This window comes from Mobula hypostoma, chromosome 4, assembly GCF_963921235.1.
Source record: "Mobula hypostoma chromosome 4, sMobHyp1.1, whole genome shotgun sequence".
Classification (NCBI taxonomy): Eukaryota; Metazoa; Chordata; class Chondrichthyes; order Myliobatiformes; family Myliobatidae; genus Mobula; species Mobula hypostoma.
The window spans coordinates 70911085-70928354 of record NC_086100.1 but is presented as its reverse complement, the minus strand read 5'-3'; the positions used below and the strand labels follow the sequence as shown (position 1 = coordinate 70928354).

The window sequence follows — 17270 nt, the reverse complement described above, 5'->3', positions numbered from 1 at the left end:
AATATTTTTCTGTACAACATGCTTGTAACGAGCGCAAGTGGGCGCCATAGTGTACTGAACCTATAACTCCTTATTTTTTCCGCTCTGTAGAGACCGCCCCATGGTTCAGAAAAGTGAAACTGAAAGTGTTTGTTTATATGTTCCTAAAGTCTATCGGCTATCAAAGTATGAAGCGTAAATCACCCTTAACCATCTATATGCTACTGTAAAAACAAATGTTTCGGTTTTGAGCTCCTGATAAGACGAATTCTCTGGTTGAATTTAAGCATAATGCGTTGCAGAACAGTGTGTTTTCTTTCTTTCTCTCTCTCTCTCTCTCTCTCTCTTCCCCCCTCTCCCTCTCTTCCCCCTCTCCCTCTCTCTTCCCCCTCTCCCTCTCTCTTCCCCCTCTCCCTCTCTCTTCCCCCTCTCCCTCTCTCTTCCCCCTCCCTCTCTCTTCCCCCTCTCCCTCTCTCTTCCCCCTCCCTCTCTCTTCCCCCTCCCCTCTTCCTCTTCCCCCTCCCCTCTTCCTCTTCCCCCTCCCCCTCTCCCCCCTCTCCCTCTCCCCCCCGCCACTTTCTCGTACATAGCAACTTGTTAATGTTTTACAGACCGCAAGAAAACGATGGGCAGTAAACCAGGTAAGGTGATGAAAGCAGCGGCCCCGTGCGGAGTTGGGGGGGGGGGTGTGGGTGCCACGGGCGAGGGTGAGAAGTCAATTCGAAGTGGAATGGCTCGTCACAACTCAAGGATCAGCGTTCAGTGGTGGATGAAGTTAAAAGAACGCGATCAGTAGTCGTAGCACATTCATATTGTAGGTATTGGGCGTTATTTTGAAATACCTCAAATGATTTCCCTCTGCCCCAGTCTTCCATGCTGTTCAAGAGTTTCTGTATTACTGTAACACCGAACTTGGAACTGCGCATTTCACTGTTTTAACCTGGTAGTCATTTATTCAACCTTTGCACTCTTGGCTCTTGACATTCTCTGAATAATTCTCAAAATTGTGGCATCTTTCTGTTTCCAAAATACTGTTTAATATCTCTTTTTTTCGGGTCTGGTTCAGTTGCTGGTGGAACATCTCTAATACTCTCACACACCAGTTGATAAGTTAATTGGTGATGGTAAATTGTCATCTGATTGTGTTAGGGTTAATTTGGGGGTTGCTGGGCCGCGCAGTTCGAAGGGTTGGCAGAGCCTACTCTGGGCTTTATCTCATGTAATCTACAATACAAATATATATCATCTTCTTTTACCCATTTATACTTTGTCCTTTCACAAACAAGAGAAATGTGCAGATGTTGGAAATCTGAACAATGATTTCGGGCAGAGACCCTTCAGCAGAACTCTTCCATCGATGCTGCCTGTCCTGCTGAGTTCCTGCAGCATTCTGAGTGTGCTGTTTTGAAATTTCCCTGTTTATCATAAAGCTTTTTGCTATACTTTCTTACATTGTGAGGATTGTTACAAGGAACCACCTGAAACTGATTTGAGGTAATTTGGATATTAAACAACTTTTCTATTTACTTCAACAACAGGAATTCTGCAGATGCTGGAAATTCAAGCAACACACATCAAAGTTGCTGGTGAACGCAGCAGGCCAGGCAGCATCTCTAGGAAGAGGCGCAGTCGACGTTTCAGGCCGAGACCCTTCGTCTGTCCTGAGGAAGGGTCTCGGCCTGAAACGTCGACTGCGCCTCTTCCTAGAGATGCTGCCTGGCCTGCTGCGTTCACCAGCAACTTTGATGTGTGTTGCTTTCTATTTACTTCCTTGTTTCATTACAGGTAAACGTTTTGCTGGATTGAAAAATCAGGGAGCCACGTGTTATCTGAACACATTACTTCAGACATGGTTTATGACCCAGGAGGTTAAAGAATGCATTGTCAGGTAGGATTGAGAATTGCATAATGACTACTCTATTTTATATAGAAATACTGTGTATAAAGGTACTTCAGTAAGAAACATTTAGAGGGATATTAGCCGAACAAAGGCAAATGGAACTAGCTGAGATGTGAATCTTGGTCAACACAGACCAGTTAGGCCAAAGATGCCATTTCTACACTGGAGGACACTGTGTTTTGGGGAAAATAAATATCCAGATTGATAAAAAGTTTAGAACTTATAAGTTGGTGATAAACGTTTATTTGGAATGGGGAATGCAACCTAGATAACTACATGTAAGGGATTACCAGGGGAAGGAATGTAATAGTGATGTCTGTAAGTTCAGTACTTTTATTCAAGACTAAAACAAGGACAGAACATATTGGAAATAGTCAGCAGCTCAGGGTGGTCCTATTGGGGGAAAATGGGAGTTCATGGTTTACAGCAGCAGTAGTTTCTATTGCTTATTGATTATTCAGTCATGATTGATTAACTCAATTCTAAAAATAATGGGGGACTTAGGAAAGTAACATTTATTCTGTAGGTACAGGGCCATTTCAAAATTAAGATGTGTACCAAATTGATATTTGTGGTGACCACATCATTGGGAAAAAGTTCTGAGTTCAATGATTTTCTGGAAGACACTGGTAAAATCATCATCGTGAATTTGTAAAGGGAAAATCACATTAAAATAATTGGTTATTTTTATCAAAGGGGTAACACATAATGTGGATCAAAGTAAATTTATTACCGAAGTACATATATATCACCAAATACAACCGATTCAGTTCCTTGCAGGTGTACTCAGTAAATTCAATAACCATCATACAATCAATTAAAGACTGCACCCAACAGGGCAGACAACTAGTGTGCAAAAGGCACCAACCTTGTAAATACAAAAGAGAAAAAAAAATCGATAAATATGGAGAACATGAGATGCAGAGTCCTTGAAAGTGAGGCCAGAGGTTGTGGGTACATTTCAGTGATGGGCAAGTGAAGTTGAGTGAAGTTATCCTCTGGTTCAAGAGCTGATGGTTGGAGGGTAATAACTGTTCCTGAACATGGCTGTGTGAGTCCTTGCGTTCCTGTATCTTCCTGATGGCGACAGGAGCAGAGAGCATGTCCTGGGTGGTGGGGGTTCCTGATGATGGATGCAGGTTCCCTGTGACAGAACTCCATGTAGATGAGCTCACTGGCAAGGAGGGCTTTACCTGTGATGGACTGGGCTGTATCCACTACTCTGTTATCGGATTCTCAGTACAATAGCATTAGTGTTTCCGTACCAGACCACGATGCAGCCAGTCAATAAACTGGTCACTACACAGCTACAGAGGTTGGCTGGAGTTTTAGATGTCATCCTCAATCTTCGTAGAGGTGCTGCCGTGCTTTCTTCATAATTGCACTGAAATGCTGGGCCCAGGACAGGTCCTCGGAAATGATAGCGCTGCGGATTTAAAGTTGCTGACCCTCTCAGAGGTTTTAAGCAATGTAAAATTTCACTGTTTCATATTTTTTGCAGCCGCGAAGAACAAGATTCATTAATTTGCGAGTTGCGATGTCTGTTTGAACGATTATCAGATGGGAATGAACTGTCCTTGAGCACAGAACAGTTGATCTCCCAGTTGAATTTGAATGGTAAGCAATAGACACATCCATGCTTTCATCAGTTAGCAGTATGCCAGCTTACTGATTTAAAGAAAGTTTCTCAAATCCATACCATTCTGCTGCTTGATATATAGGCATCCATTAGTCTCGTGAGACCATAGATTTACGCCTTGGAAGGTTTCCAGGGCACAGGCCTGGGCAAGGTTGTATGGAAGACTGGCAGTTGCCCATGCTGCAACTGTCCCCTCTCCACGGCACCGATGTTGTCCAAGGGAAGGGCCGATACAGCTTGGCACCGGTGTTGTTGCAGAGCAATGTGTGGTTAGGTGCCTTGCTGAAGGACAGAACACGCTGCCACTGCTGAGGCTCGAACTAGCGACCTTCAGATCAGTAGACAGATAGATAGATATACTTTATTGATCCGGAGAGAAATTGGGTTTCGTTACAGTCGCATCAACCAAGAATAGAGCATAAATATAGCAATAAAAAAACCACAAACAATCAAACAACAATATGCAAACATAGCCAGATGGAAATAAGTCCAGGACCAGCCTATTGGCTCAGGGTGTCTGACCATCCACAGGAGGAGCTGCAAAGTTCGGTGGCCACAGGCAGGAACAACCTCCCGTGACGCCCAGTGTTGTATCTCGGTGGAATATGACCGGAGTCCAACAGCAAAAAGTTCAATATCCGGTCTACAAACACGTTCCTCAATCGTAATATGACCAGGATTGCACCATCCATTGTTAACCAGAACAGTAAGCCCCCAACTCCTTTATGCTTACCGCTGTCAGTGCACTTCCAGTCAGCCTGAACGGTCTGGAAGCCATCTATGGAAAAGTTTTGATCAGGTATGTCTCGCGCAGCCCCAGTAAAACACGTAACACTGCACTCCCAAAATGTTCTCTGACGCCTGTCTAGCGTTGTCAACTCGTCCATTTTATTACCCTCCAAACCCCTCTTCACCAAAAGTCTCTGTTGTCTCGACCCGGTCCTCTTTCCTCGCCTTTGTGATCTCCCTCTGCATCCTCTGTGTGTTTTCCTCCGGATTTCAGCAGGGACGTCCGCCGCTCTGCTCGCTAAACCGGCCGGCATAAGCGCAATCAGCTGGTCCCTGGAATAAACAATGCGACCATACTGCTGTTCCGCTAATGAGACGTGTCCGAATGTAACTTTTTCCAGCGCTAAAAACACAAATAAAACTCCCTCCACCAGCATGTTAGAGAGGGTGCAGCTTCAACATGTTACCGTGAAAAAAAATACAACAAATAACGTAAGTTAAAAAAGTAAGAATACTAGTCAAAACGGCTATAACAGGCTGCATGCATGACTGGCACATGAGCACTTAACCACTTGGCCGACGCCTTAACCACTTGGCCACGCGCCAACACTGCTGCTTGGTATATTTATGATTGAAATCTTCCATAGTTGGGGTCAGTTTTGTGGACTCACAAAACAAAGGCAATTCGATGAACTAAAAATTGTTTCAAACTCCATATGCTCTGCAAGTGCATGTGTAAATTAACTTGGAGTTCCAGTTATTCATCAGGGTTGAAATAATAGGTGGCACAGACGTTAAGTTAGTAGAGATTTGGTCTCACAATCCAGAGAGCTGAGTTCAAATCCCATTGCAATATTTATTTTAAAATTTAAACTGCAGAATTTCTTATGGTAATTATCGAGATTTGCATCTGTTAGCTGGCAGATTTGGGTATTAAGCAAAAGGTGAGATCAGTATAACATCCCCAGTCAGAGTGACGGAATTACCATTAGTCCCAGAAGTTTCCTGCTGGGTTTCAGCAAGACCAGGCAGAAAGTGGTGGAAGGGATGAAGGGAGGATGTGCACAAGGAGTCTGGCGAGGATGCCCATAAACCAGAAATTTACCAGTGATACATAATGGAATAATTGTTGTCCAGACACTCAATGAGGGAGTCACTGAACAAATAAATAAAATAAAATGGGATTTGTGTAAATGGGTGGTTGGTACAGACTTGATGTACTGAAGGGATTTCTGCAAATATATAGCAAAAATTTCAAGTTGATAATTTTTCATCAAAATCTGATGGAAGGTCGTCAACCTAAAACATTGGCTCTACTTTTCTCTCTCCGGGAGGCTGTTTGACCTGCTGAATGCCTCTAACATTTTCAATTTATTACTTCAAATTCATACATCTGCAATTTGTATTATAAAATTCATAATCACAGAACATTAAACTGGGAAATCGATGCTAATATAAGCAACTATTATTTGAACTTGTATGCTTACTTTAACACCTTTTTAAAATCATTTTGTGAAGTTTACAAACAGAGAGATATAGAGGAATGTTTTCGCAGTCTGGTGAACAAGCTGAATAGCAAAATGGATCAGGACCATAATATTCTGAAGGTAAAATTGATCTGTTGTGATACTGATAATTGATTTGTTTTTAAAATGTGCCTCGGTTTACCTGTAATTCGATCTGTACTTTTATTTTCATTTTCCTGTTTCCTTCTTTAGCATTATTTCTGTACAAGTACCTGTCATTCTTTACAACCTATTTCCTTAAATGTTCCTTCAACTGTTTGCTCAATCTTAAGTTGATCACCCATTCTCCCATGGTCTAGGACATACTGTAAATAATTTTTGAATGTTTTTAAAATCCCGGGTAAGAAGTGAAGCCAAATGGTTGAGTCATCTGCAATAACAGCCTTGAAAAGATGGTGGGATAAGTACATGGGAAGGTTGAGAAGGATTTTTGCCAAATACTTGCAACTTGATTTAGCTTGAATGGACATCTTGGTCAGCATGGATTGATTGGGCCAAAGGGCCTGTTTCTGTGCTGTATGACTCTGTGTCCAATGAACGATTAGTACTGCATTCATAAACTGATTTTTATTGATATATTTCTGCCATAGTTACAATTCATTCACTGATCTGGTCTTTCTCTGCCAGAGCCCCTGGTTATGACTATTCATGCACTGACCTTCCAGAGAGTGACCCACCCTTACTGCCTCCTCTCCTTCAGTCAGTTCAAATTTCCATCTCAAGCACACACAACGGTCACAGAGTGTCTGACATTCCTCAAGGTTAACCACACCATCTTTGCACAGTGAAATGTTTTGTCACCGGAGAGTGCTGAGGAAGATGGAGGAAGGGTTTAAACACAGGCAATCATTTGATAATTATCTATCACTATACCTTCATCACCTTTGATCGCATTTGTTATCTCCCTGATGAAAAGTTAATCTCCTCTTCAACATGAATGTCTTCTGCAGTACTCCTGGAAAAAAATGATATTTATCCCATCCGTCACTTTTATAATGCAGTTGTACAATTCTCACATCAGTCAAGTCTTGAAGTATTGATAGGCCATGAATTCTTTAGAGAATAGGGTGCGGCTAGACACAGCTCAATCACCAGCTAAAAAATTCACTGATGACACACCTATTGTTGGCAGAATCTCAGACGGCAATAAGAAGTTTATGGGAGTGAGATAGAGCCTGGTATAGGCTGATTGAGTGGTGTAGCAACAACAATCTTGGATTTAATGTCAGCAAGACCAGGAAATTTATTGTGGACTTCAGGAAGGGAAGTTAGGAGAACACATTCCAGTCCTCAGCGTCAGAAATGAAAAAGGTGAGTGGCTTCAAGTTCCTGAGCTTCAGCATCTGAGAAGATCTATACCAGGCCCAACACATTGATACAATCATGAAGAAGGCTGCAGAGTTTGAGGATATCTGTTATGTCACCAAAGCCTCTGGCAAATTTCTACATATGTACTGGAGAAAGCAGTCTGACTGGTTGCATTGCCACCTGGTGTGGAGGCTCCAATGTGCAGGGTGAAAAGGGGCTGCAGAGGGTTGTAAACTCATCCAGCTCCATCATGGGCACAAGCCTCCCACCATCGTGGGCATCTTCAAAAGGCGGCATCCATCATTAGGGACCTTCACCATCTAGGGCATGGGGAGGAGGTACAAGAGCCTGAAGACTCACACTCAGAGCTTTAGACACACCTTCTAGACAAACCAACCCTCAAGAGGGATCAGAAGTGGAGAGAGTGACCAATTCCAAGTTCCTGGGTGTCAGTATCTCTGAGGACCTAACCAGGACACAACATATTGATGCAGCTATATGAGGCAAGCCAGTGGCTATACTTCCTTCGGAGTTTGAGGAGACTTGGTTTGTCAAATAAACACTCAAAATCTACAAATGTGCTGTGGAGATCTTTCTAACTGGCTGCATCACTGCCTGATATGCGGGATGGGGGCACCACTGCACATTATCAAAATAAGTTGCAGAAACATGGAAAATCAGTCACCTCTATTAAGGGCACCAGCCTCTAATATCCAAGACATCTTCGAGGAGCGGTGCCTTAGGAAGGCAGAGTCCATCACTAACGATCCCCACCAGCAAGTTCAGGCCCTCTTCACACTGTCACCACCAGGAAGGAGATACAGAAGCTAAAAGCCACACACTCAGTGATTCAGGAATGGCTTCTTCCCCTCTGCCATCTGATTTCTAAATGGGCATTGAACCTGTGAACACTACCTCACTACTTTATATCCAGTATTTTGCGCTACTTATTTTATCTATTTAATAGACATATACATATATATGTACTGTAATTCAGTTTGCTTTCACTGTTTGTTTATCATGTATATCATTGTACTGCTGCTGTAAAGTTAACAAATTTCATTGCATTTGCTGGTGATATTAAATCTGATTTTGATTCCCCTCTGCCATCAGATTTCCGAATGGCCAGTCAACCCATAAACGTAACCTCACAATTCCTCTTTTCCACAATTCTTTTATTTCTTGTACATTATGGTAATTTTTGCATCTTGTACTGTACTGCTGCCGTAAAACAGCAAATTTCACGACAAGTATCAGTGATAAGTAACCTGATTCTGATTCGTGAGAACAATGATTCCCGTGTCACAGGGAGAACAATGGCCTGTCATTTCCTCCTTGTGCCACACTCCATGTGGAACTGAACAAGAGCAGCCATACAGTCTTGTTCACAAGGTATCATATTCACGTGGTGTTCATCCCTTAAGAATATTTATTGTACACCTTAATCAAACAAATGAGGAATCAGTATTTTTGAGAGTAATTTATAAAGTATCAGTTTTCTTGTATTAAATTCTAACTGATGCATCACAGACAACATACATCAAAGTTGCTGGTGAACGCAGCAGGCCAAGCAGCATCTATAGGAAGAGGCGCAGTCGACGTTTCAGGCCGAGACCCTTCGTCAGGACTAACTGAAGGAAGAGTGAGTAAGGGATTTGAAAGTTGGAGGGGGAGGGGGAGATGCAAAATGATAGGAGAAGACAGGAGGGGGAGGGATAGAGCCGAGAGCCGGACAGGTGATAGGCAAAAGGAGATACGAGAGGATCATGGGATAGGAGGTCTGGGAAGAAAGACGGGGGGGGGGGGGTTGACCCAGAGGATGGGCAAGAGGTATAGTCAGAGGGTAAGAGGGAGAAAAAGGAGAGTGAGAGAAAGAATGTGTGCATAAAAATGAGTAACAGATGGGGTACGATTAACTCATTGAAGTGTTTAAAATGCACACAATCCATGGAAGAAGACACTTTTTTCCTGGATATACCTCTATCTGTTTGCTCAGCTAATGCTGCAGAAAAGTTTGATTTAGTGGTAAGTTAAAAAGTACAAGGAAGTTACTTTTTAAAAAAATAGAGTAATTGATTACTTTCCTACAGTGAGTTTGACATCACATTTTTTTCTTGATTCCATGAAAATGAGTCTGGACAATTTACAGATTAACTCTCACAATGATAATTCACTATAATTGATGTTCAGAACAGTGTCAAATCTTTAGACATCTATTTCTGTAAATTCAAGAAGGATGGGATCGTTAACATGAGGAGCTTTGGAATTCATGATGGCGGAGCGGTTAGTGCGATGCTATTACAACACAGGACGTTCCCGTGTTTGGAGTTCATTTCTAACACCGTTCTGTAAGAGTTTATACGCTCTCCCCATGGATTGCGTGGGTTTTCCCCAGCTGCTCCTTGTTGCTCCCACAGTCTCTAATGTATGGGGTCGTAGGTTACTTGGTCATCGTAAATTTTCCTGTGGTTAGGTTGGGGTTAATTGGGGTTGTGGGGTTGCTGGGGCAACGTGGCTCGAAGGGCCAGAGGGGCCGACTCCACACTGTATTGCTAATTAACTAACTGACTGACCACCTGTATTGTTTCCTACCTCAAAACATAAAATACTTAATCCAGAAAATTATCAAAACATTTTAGGACACCTAATTTCTTTTGACCTCAGGATGATCATGCATATTCACTCTTTTTTATATTAGCTTTTCGCAAAGTGTTGAGAAATCAATTGGCTAGTTTTGTCAACAATTTGGCAAGTTGACTGCATTCCAGCATAGAAACTCTCCTGTAGTTTCCCAGTAGTTATGATGGAAAATCTGTTCACTGATGTGCACCAGTTTAGATTTGGGACAAGCCTAAATATATTGAGTTATATTTTAGTGAAAAGAGACATCTCTGAGAGTTAGTATAAGCATGAATAATTGTCAACTTCAATCATTTTAAACATTTTAACTATATTAAGCATTCAGGATTAATTTCTAAAATAATTACTTCTCGTAATAGAATTTCATGTTGACTAATAGTTTTTAACTGTACGTAACTGTCTGTGCAATTCAAAGTATTTTCACACATTTACCAGCCTGGTACGTTAAGTTTTCAGATAACAATTGTGCCTCACCTGTGCCTTGTATTGGTCACCTCTAACAAGAGAGGGCAACCATCTCATCTTGCTATCTAGTGGTATTGCCATTGACAATTTGCCTATTATTAATATACTAGGTTTCAGCATTGAGTAGAAGGTCTCTTTGTGCAGTAACTACCAGTTACAGCATGCATTGAAACCAATACTACAGCTGACTAAGTGTTTTGGAATTGGGACACCATGGTGGCGTAACGGTTGGCGCGACCCTACTACAGTTCGGGTGGCAGAATTTGGAGTTCAGTTCTGATTCCATCCGTAGGATATTTGTACATCCCTCCCGTGAGCATGTGGGTTTCCTCCGGGTGCTCCGGTTTCCTTCGCGTTCCAAAGACTCACTGGGTAGTAGGTTAACTGGTCATTGTGAATTGTCCTCTGATCAGGCGAGGGTTAAACAGGGGGTTACCTGGTGGGGCAGCTCATTGGGCCGGAAGGGCCTGTTTCACGCTGTATCTCTGAACAAAATAGACATCATCTGGTACCTTTTCACTATCCTGTTCCTTTCTTCTTCAAGGAAAAGAGTCTTGAACAGTTTTTGAAGGAGGAAAAAATGGAAGGTGACAACAAATGTTATTGTAACATCTGTGATATGAAGACTGAAACAACATCAGTAAGTATTCCAATCAGTCATCCTGGTATTTCTGTAATTCTTCATGCTGCAAATCAGAGGAGCAGTAGAAGCAGCTGAATGGTAAAAACAATATTTGTTCATGGACAAGTCATCTCCTTGAGTCCTTTAGTACTGCCAGATGTCAGTGCAATGTCTTTACTTGTAAGACATGTCAAGTACATACAATGGGGAAGTCCATATGAAATGTATTCACATGAGGATTTACAACACAAAGAGTGGATGGCTGCAACGTTTGAAATGTATAGCAAAGAGATCTGCTAATTTTCAGCTTTGCATTCATGAAACAGGAAAAGTAAAACTCATCTCTATCTTACATTTTTCAGAGATACTATTTTAAGCGCTTGCCACAAATTCTTACGTTTCAACTGAAACGCTTTGAATTCGATTACAACTACATGGCATTTCAGAAAATTACAGATTGCATTACTTTTCCACTTGTTTTGGAATTTACAAGATCTCAGGTAACATTTTTGTCATTAGTAACAATACTTCAGTTTAAAATAATATTGAATTTTAAATTGTGGTGCGTTCCAGAATGTTGTAATTTGCGTCATTCATTTCTAGTATGATTAACTCAGGAACCCAAGGGAATTAAATAGCATTGTTCTGTCGGGGCTCCAGATTATGTTTGGCAATAACTATCAGGTAGTTCTTTGTAATGCTGTTTTTTTTTATTTTCCACATTTCTTCATTGTTGACAGTAACTCTTAGCCAGTTACTGTTGTTTCTTCCACTTCTTGCTATTTTTGTTCTTTTAAATTTTAATATTTGATGTATCAAATATTTTTTTTTAAATATAAGCTTCAGCTTTCTCTCAGAGTTAGAGTTTGGAGCATTTTGATTTTTCTCTGAATATTCACTGTGTTTTAGGTTGGAAATAGAACTAGGCCAATGCAGTATGTATGGCTCTGATACATCCAGTGCTAGACATTGTAGATCTGGTCTATCTTGCCTGGCTTCCATATTTATGATACCTGGGCAACACAATGCTCATATTCTTCATTCTATCTGAAACCATGTGATTCCTATAAGAGGTGAGAAAGAACAGAACTGTGTCACTAATAGACTGTGTGGTTTCGATGTTTGATCTCGACAGTCTCTCTTGTGTTGTCAAGACTGTTACAAAACACATCTAACTGTGATTTCACAGCATTTGCCATGTGAGATCATTGGTTGTACCAGTCTAATCACTGAAGTCAGCAAAACAATACATCTGGCACATGATGCTCTCACCTGAGTTTACCTTCAGTGACAAAGTTGAAACTATCTTCTGGTATTTGCAATTACATTAATTTTATATTTTAATTGATGATTACTTATATTTACAGGATGTTCGTAATGAATGGTGTCGAAAATTAACAGTGAACAGGGTAAGACATGCATATAAACGTATTCATGTTGTAGGAATTTGTGGCTCACTCGGAGAGTATTTTCTCAGTTAGATGGGGAATACATCCACATCTTTAGTTGCCACAGTGCCACATGATGGCATAAATCCCTGTGCAAGAATGGGAGGAGAAAGGATAGGGTAATCTTTTCCAAACAAAAACATCTATTGTTCAATATTTGGAAATGTAGACTCGGTTGTAGCATTCTGGGGGCAGCTATGCTTCCAGTGTTTGTACAGGCCTCAGCAAACAGGGACTCCTACAGTAGGAAGTCTATCATTGCCACACTCAGCAATAGTAAGGTGTCGTGATAAAATTATTTATTTCAGCTGGTCAGTTAATAGCAAAAACATACTGAGGTAGTCTTCACATTGAATGATCACCTAAAACTAAAGTAAATTTCACAGTATATGACTGCTGTTCATTGACCTACCAGCGCTCCCCTAAAAATTAGTCAAAGAAAAGTATAACATAGAAAGAGGCCCTTTGACCAATCTAGTCCATCCTGAAGTCACTTAAGCTGCCTATTCTCATCGACCTGCACCAGGACCAAGTGTTAGTCTGTAAAGCCAGTGATGCGTTGGGCAGTTTTGGCTTCCTGCTGTGGAGCCTTCCTGTCTGATGCGGTGTGGTTTCCACACCCTGCACTGTTGCAGCATGTTAGGATGCTCTCTCTTGCACATCTGTAGAACGACATGAGTAGAGATCTGCATAGTCCTGCTCTCTTCAACCTCCTCAGAAAGTAGAGGCATTGGTTAGCTTTCATTGTGTAGCATGTGTTTTGGGACCATGAGATACTGTGTGCGATGTGTTCTCCCATGAATTTAAAACTGCTCATAGTTTTTACTGCAGTGCCGTCCATTTGAAGAGGTGTGAGAGTTCTCCTGAAGCCGATGACCATCTCCTTTGTCTTGTTGACAGTCAGGAAGAGGTTGTTTGCTTGGCACCAGGCCTTGAGCTCTTCTTCCTCCTCTCCATGGGCCGTCCCAACGGTGTTGGTAATGAGCCCCACCACTGTTGTATCATGGCAAACATAATGTGATTACTCGTGTGTTTGGCTGTAGGGATGATGGTGGCTGATTGCTTGATGCCCAGCCTCATACGCTGGGGTACATTATTGGTCAGGCGTTCCTGAATTTCTTGTGTGAATCTAGTCATTGTCCACTTGCTGCCTGAGATGAGGTTTCTCCTGGCTTCTGTCAGAACTGTGCAGTAAATAAATCAGTGATGCATTCCACACTGAACATAAACACCATAGGTTATGATGACATGACTACCACAAAGACTACAACAGATTTCTGAGATAACATGAGAAAATTTCCAAAAACTTCCAGACTGGGCAAAAGAACAACCAAGTAATATAGTAGAACATCGGGCAATTATTGCCTTGTGTCTGGAACCATGTGTTGGTCAGAGTAAACAATGTACTGAGTGCATTGGAACATGGAATATATCAGAATCTTGGGATTTTTCCGAGATAAACTGAGTGAGCAGGACATCCCTGTTAAGGGACTCTGTCCAATTATTGAAAAATTAATATCCTTTTTTCGTTCTTTCATGCTCTCACACAGATGAATAATGTGGATGTTGTGAAAGGCAAAGAAATACCTGCTCAGCCACAAGAAGTGAAGCAGGATCATTCTGTGGACATTACAGGAGGAAATCCTGAGACCCCTCAAGGTAGGTTGGAAGCTGCGGACACAAAGCATCAGCATGGCTGGTGGGCTTCAGCACCTGCTGCAAGAAATATGACTGACCACGTGGGAATATTCAGAAACTCGACTGAAGTACTTAATTCTTTCTCTACTTTAGATTGCTCGCAGCAAGTTTCAACAGGACAAGAGGTAAGGAAACAGGAAATATTGAACATGAACAAGAGCTCTTTTACATTTTTTTCAATAAACTGCTCAAAGTTCCTGTTACGATAGATCCTTTTTCCCCACAGTTACCAAGTCACTGGAATCCACCCAGGCTGGATCAATTCAGCAAATCAGAGTAATTTTAAGTCACTTACCCATGGGTAATTTACAGAAGCTAACTAAGCTCACTGCCAGCACATCCTTGGAATGTGGGAGTAAACCAGAGTGCCCAGTGATTCCCATGCGGAGTAAATGCAAATTCCATGCAATAGCACGAGACGTCTTAATCAGTGACCAATGTCACTGGAGCTGTGACTTTAGTAATTGGGGCAGATCGGGAACAGTATATATTTGCCCATTTGAGCAGCTGTCCCAATTAGTGGACATTTCATGAACATCGTTAAAAAGAAATTGAAAAGACAAATTACTATTTAAAAGAGCAACAAATTATGTATTTTACTGAAACACAGAACAGCCGTCAATGCTACTGCAGTGTTACAAAACTGTATTAGTTCCTAATAGTTATTGATAGAAACATTTATCCAGTGTACGTGTTCTTTTTTTTGACTGTAAATGATAAAAATTAGTACAGATTCCTAGTATAGACAATGTACTGTCTTCACACAATACTTCTGGAAAATTGCGTCCTCCAAATCTTCGGTGTCATTACAATATTCAAATTGATTGTCAATACCTTCAAATTCTGCGTAGTTCTTAACTTTCTGAAGTAGTGAAATTATTTCATTTTCACTCCCGGCAGTTTCTGGCATCTCCAAGCCAGCATATTTGAAACATCAGTGAGCAAAACAATTAATAATTGACTTGCTCCTTATCTCCCACCAACTGTCAGCGACAAAAATTGATGCTTTTTCAACATAAGTGCATGTAACGGACACTATTTGAAAACAGTTTGCACTGAGCATGGTATAGGGACTAATGGCCACAGGTGGGGGGCCCCTGTGTTGAGGATGATGGGGCGGGAGGATCAGTTGTGCATCCTGATTATCTGAGATCTGTTGGTTAGCAATTCCAACACCCAGTGGCACAGTGGTGTATTTAGACTGAGGAGTAGGAGTTTGTTCACCAATTGTGTTGAATGCCGAAATGAAATCCAGAAGCAGTATTCTGATGTAACTGTCCTTGTTTTCCAGGCGTATCTGGGCCAGGTGCATGACAGATGCCATGGTATCTGTCATAGAGCGGTACTGTGAATGTCGAATGTAGCAGGAATAGGGTTTTGGATATGTGCAATTACCAGCCATTCAAAGTGCTTCATGGTTATTGGTGACTGTGCCACCATTTTGTGCTGAAGGTGTAGATTTCTTTTGTTCAGGGATGATCTTGGCTGATTTGAAACGTGCGGGCAGCAGACTGGATGAGTGAAGAGTTGAAGATGCCCGTGAAGGTGTCAGTAAGCTGGTGTGCACACTCCCTGAGTATTTGGCAGTTGTGTCGTCAGTAATGGCCTTTGTGCACAGCAACATACGCCAGAGTTCAGTACCAGACAAGTGTTCCTGAATTTTTTGTGTAAAGGCAGTCTTTGCCCACTTGATGCCTATGAAGAGGTTTCTCCTGATGGCTCAGAGAACTGTTCGATCTCTATGACATAAATTTATCAGTGATGCATTCCTCACTGATATAAACAGCATAGCTTTTGAGCATATAACTACCTCAAAGGCCACAACATATTTTTGAGTTATCACAAGAAATGGGCAAAGCAACAACCAACGTATATAGTAGAACATCGGGCAATTATTGCCTTGTGTCTAGAACCATATGTTGGTCAGAGTAAAGAATGTAAACAAAGAAACAGCAAATATTCAACATGGACAAGTGCTCTTCTATCTTTTCTTTAATAAACCGCTCACAATTCCTACTATAATTGATTTTTTTCTCCCACAGACACCAAGTCACTGAAATCCATTCAGGCTGGATCAATTCAACAAGCTTTGTGCAATTTTACTCTTGATATTGGGCATGCACTCTTTCATCTTTAACAACCGTGTGAAATGATGTATTCGTTCTCATTCGCTCAAAAGCTCAGAGAAATATTATCCTCTCCCCTCCCAGCTTCTGAAACATTTTTTGAGTGTTTTCTCAGAAAGGCCTCTGTCAATCGAAGACCAGGTGGTTAGCTTATTAGGTTTTCAATGACGCTTACCTTTGTATTTTATTTTAGTTTCAGGTTCTAATATTTGAGGAAGGTGGAAAGATTGAACTCCTCATACAAGCAATTTTTTTGCTATGCTCGAAGTATAATATCCTTTTTTTTAACTTAAGTAAATATATTTTCAGGCTAAGACAATTACATAGTCTTATACATGGATAAAGTCAAAGATACTTAAAAATTCATGCTGAACTGTGAATCAAAAGACGTGGAAATCTCTTTGTGTATGACATCATCTAATGAGAAATTTTCGTTCTTGAGTATCCTTCAGCAGAAATCCTTCCACAAAGTACAACAAATCTGACATACATATTGAAAAAATCTGAAAATATTCAACAGGTTAGGCCACAGCTATGGGAAGAGAAACAGGAATCTGTTTCTCTATCTTCAGATGCTGCCTGACCTGCCGAGGATTCACAGCATTTTTGGGATTCAATTTCATCTTTCAGCTGAATTGTGGCCAGTGCTTCTCAGAAAAGTAGCCCATTTTCCAAAATGATTACAGATATTGGCCATCCCTATATTGTGGTAAAGAAGTTACTTGTTTGACAGGAAAATGTTGAATATGTCTTGTTTGCTTGATGGCATCAAAATTAACTCAGTCTGGTCAATTTATCGGTGGTATAAATGCAAATGACTGGCCAGTGCACAGAAAAGTGATATTAATGATATCTTTTTGTTGCATTTCTCTGCTTTAGGAGAAAAGGTATGTTTGCAATTTGGCACCACAGAGGAAGATATGGAAGTGGCCACTATTATGCTGAAATCAAATCAGACTCTGGTGACTGGTACAATTTTAATGATGAAGATGTTAAAAAGGTAAAAAACCTTAAGAACAGACTGAAACATTTTCTAATTCACTCATTGAGAATTAGTTTCTCAGTTCAAGGAAAGCACATGGTCTGGCTGTGTTTTATTCTATGGCATTTTCTCAATTTGTGTTCTGGAATGAAATTAAGTTACTTCAAAAGCAACGTTATACCTCACACAAAGGGAGATGATTATGTTG

The 17270-nt window shown here is 41.1% G+C and overlaps 1 protein-coding gene across 8 annotated transcripts in view; it reads left to right on the top strand.

Moving 5' to 3' along the window:
- LOC134345380 (ubiquitin carboxyl-terminal hydrolase 48-like) overlaps positions 1 to 17270 on the top strand; it is a 44198-nt gene that overhangs the window by 888 nt on the left and 26040 nt on the right. The window contains exons 1-11 of one of the 8 annotated variants that reach the window (XM_063045941.1): positions 13 to 620; positions 1765 to 1867; positions 3381 to 3496; positions 4050 to 4317; positions 5766 to 5854; positions 8612 to 8723; positions 10731 to 10826; positions 11171 to 11308; positions 12176 to 12217; positions 13807 to 13915; positions 16960 to 17080. In XM_063045941.1, coding sequence (XP_062902011.1) covers positions 10767 to 10826; positions 11171 to 11308; positions 12176 to 12217; positions 13807 to 13915; positions 16960 to 17080 — 470 coding nt within the window. In that variant the 5' untranslated portion in view covers positions 13 to 620; positions 1765 to 1867; positions 3381 to 3496; ... (2 more) ...; positions 8612 to 8723; positions 10731 to 10766. Of the gene's footprint in view, positions 1 to 10; positions 621 to 1764; positions 1868 to 3380; positions 3497 to 4049; positions 4318 to 5765; positions 5855 to 8611; positions 8724 to 10730; positions 10827 to 11170; positions 11309 to 12175; positions 12218 to 13806; positions 13916 to 16959; positions 17081 to 17270 lie in introns of those variants that run through there. The other 7 variants (XM_063045940.1, XM_063045942.1, XM_063045937.1 and 4 more) reach the window with 7 other exon arrangements.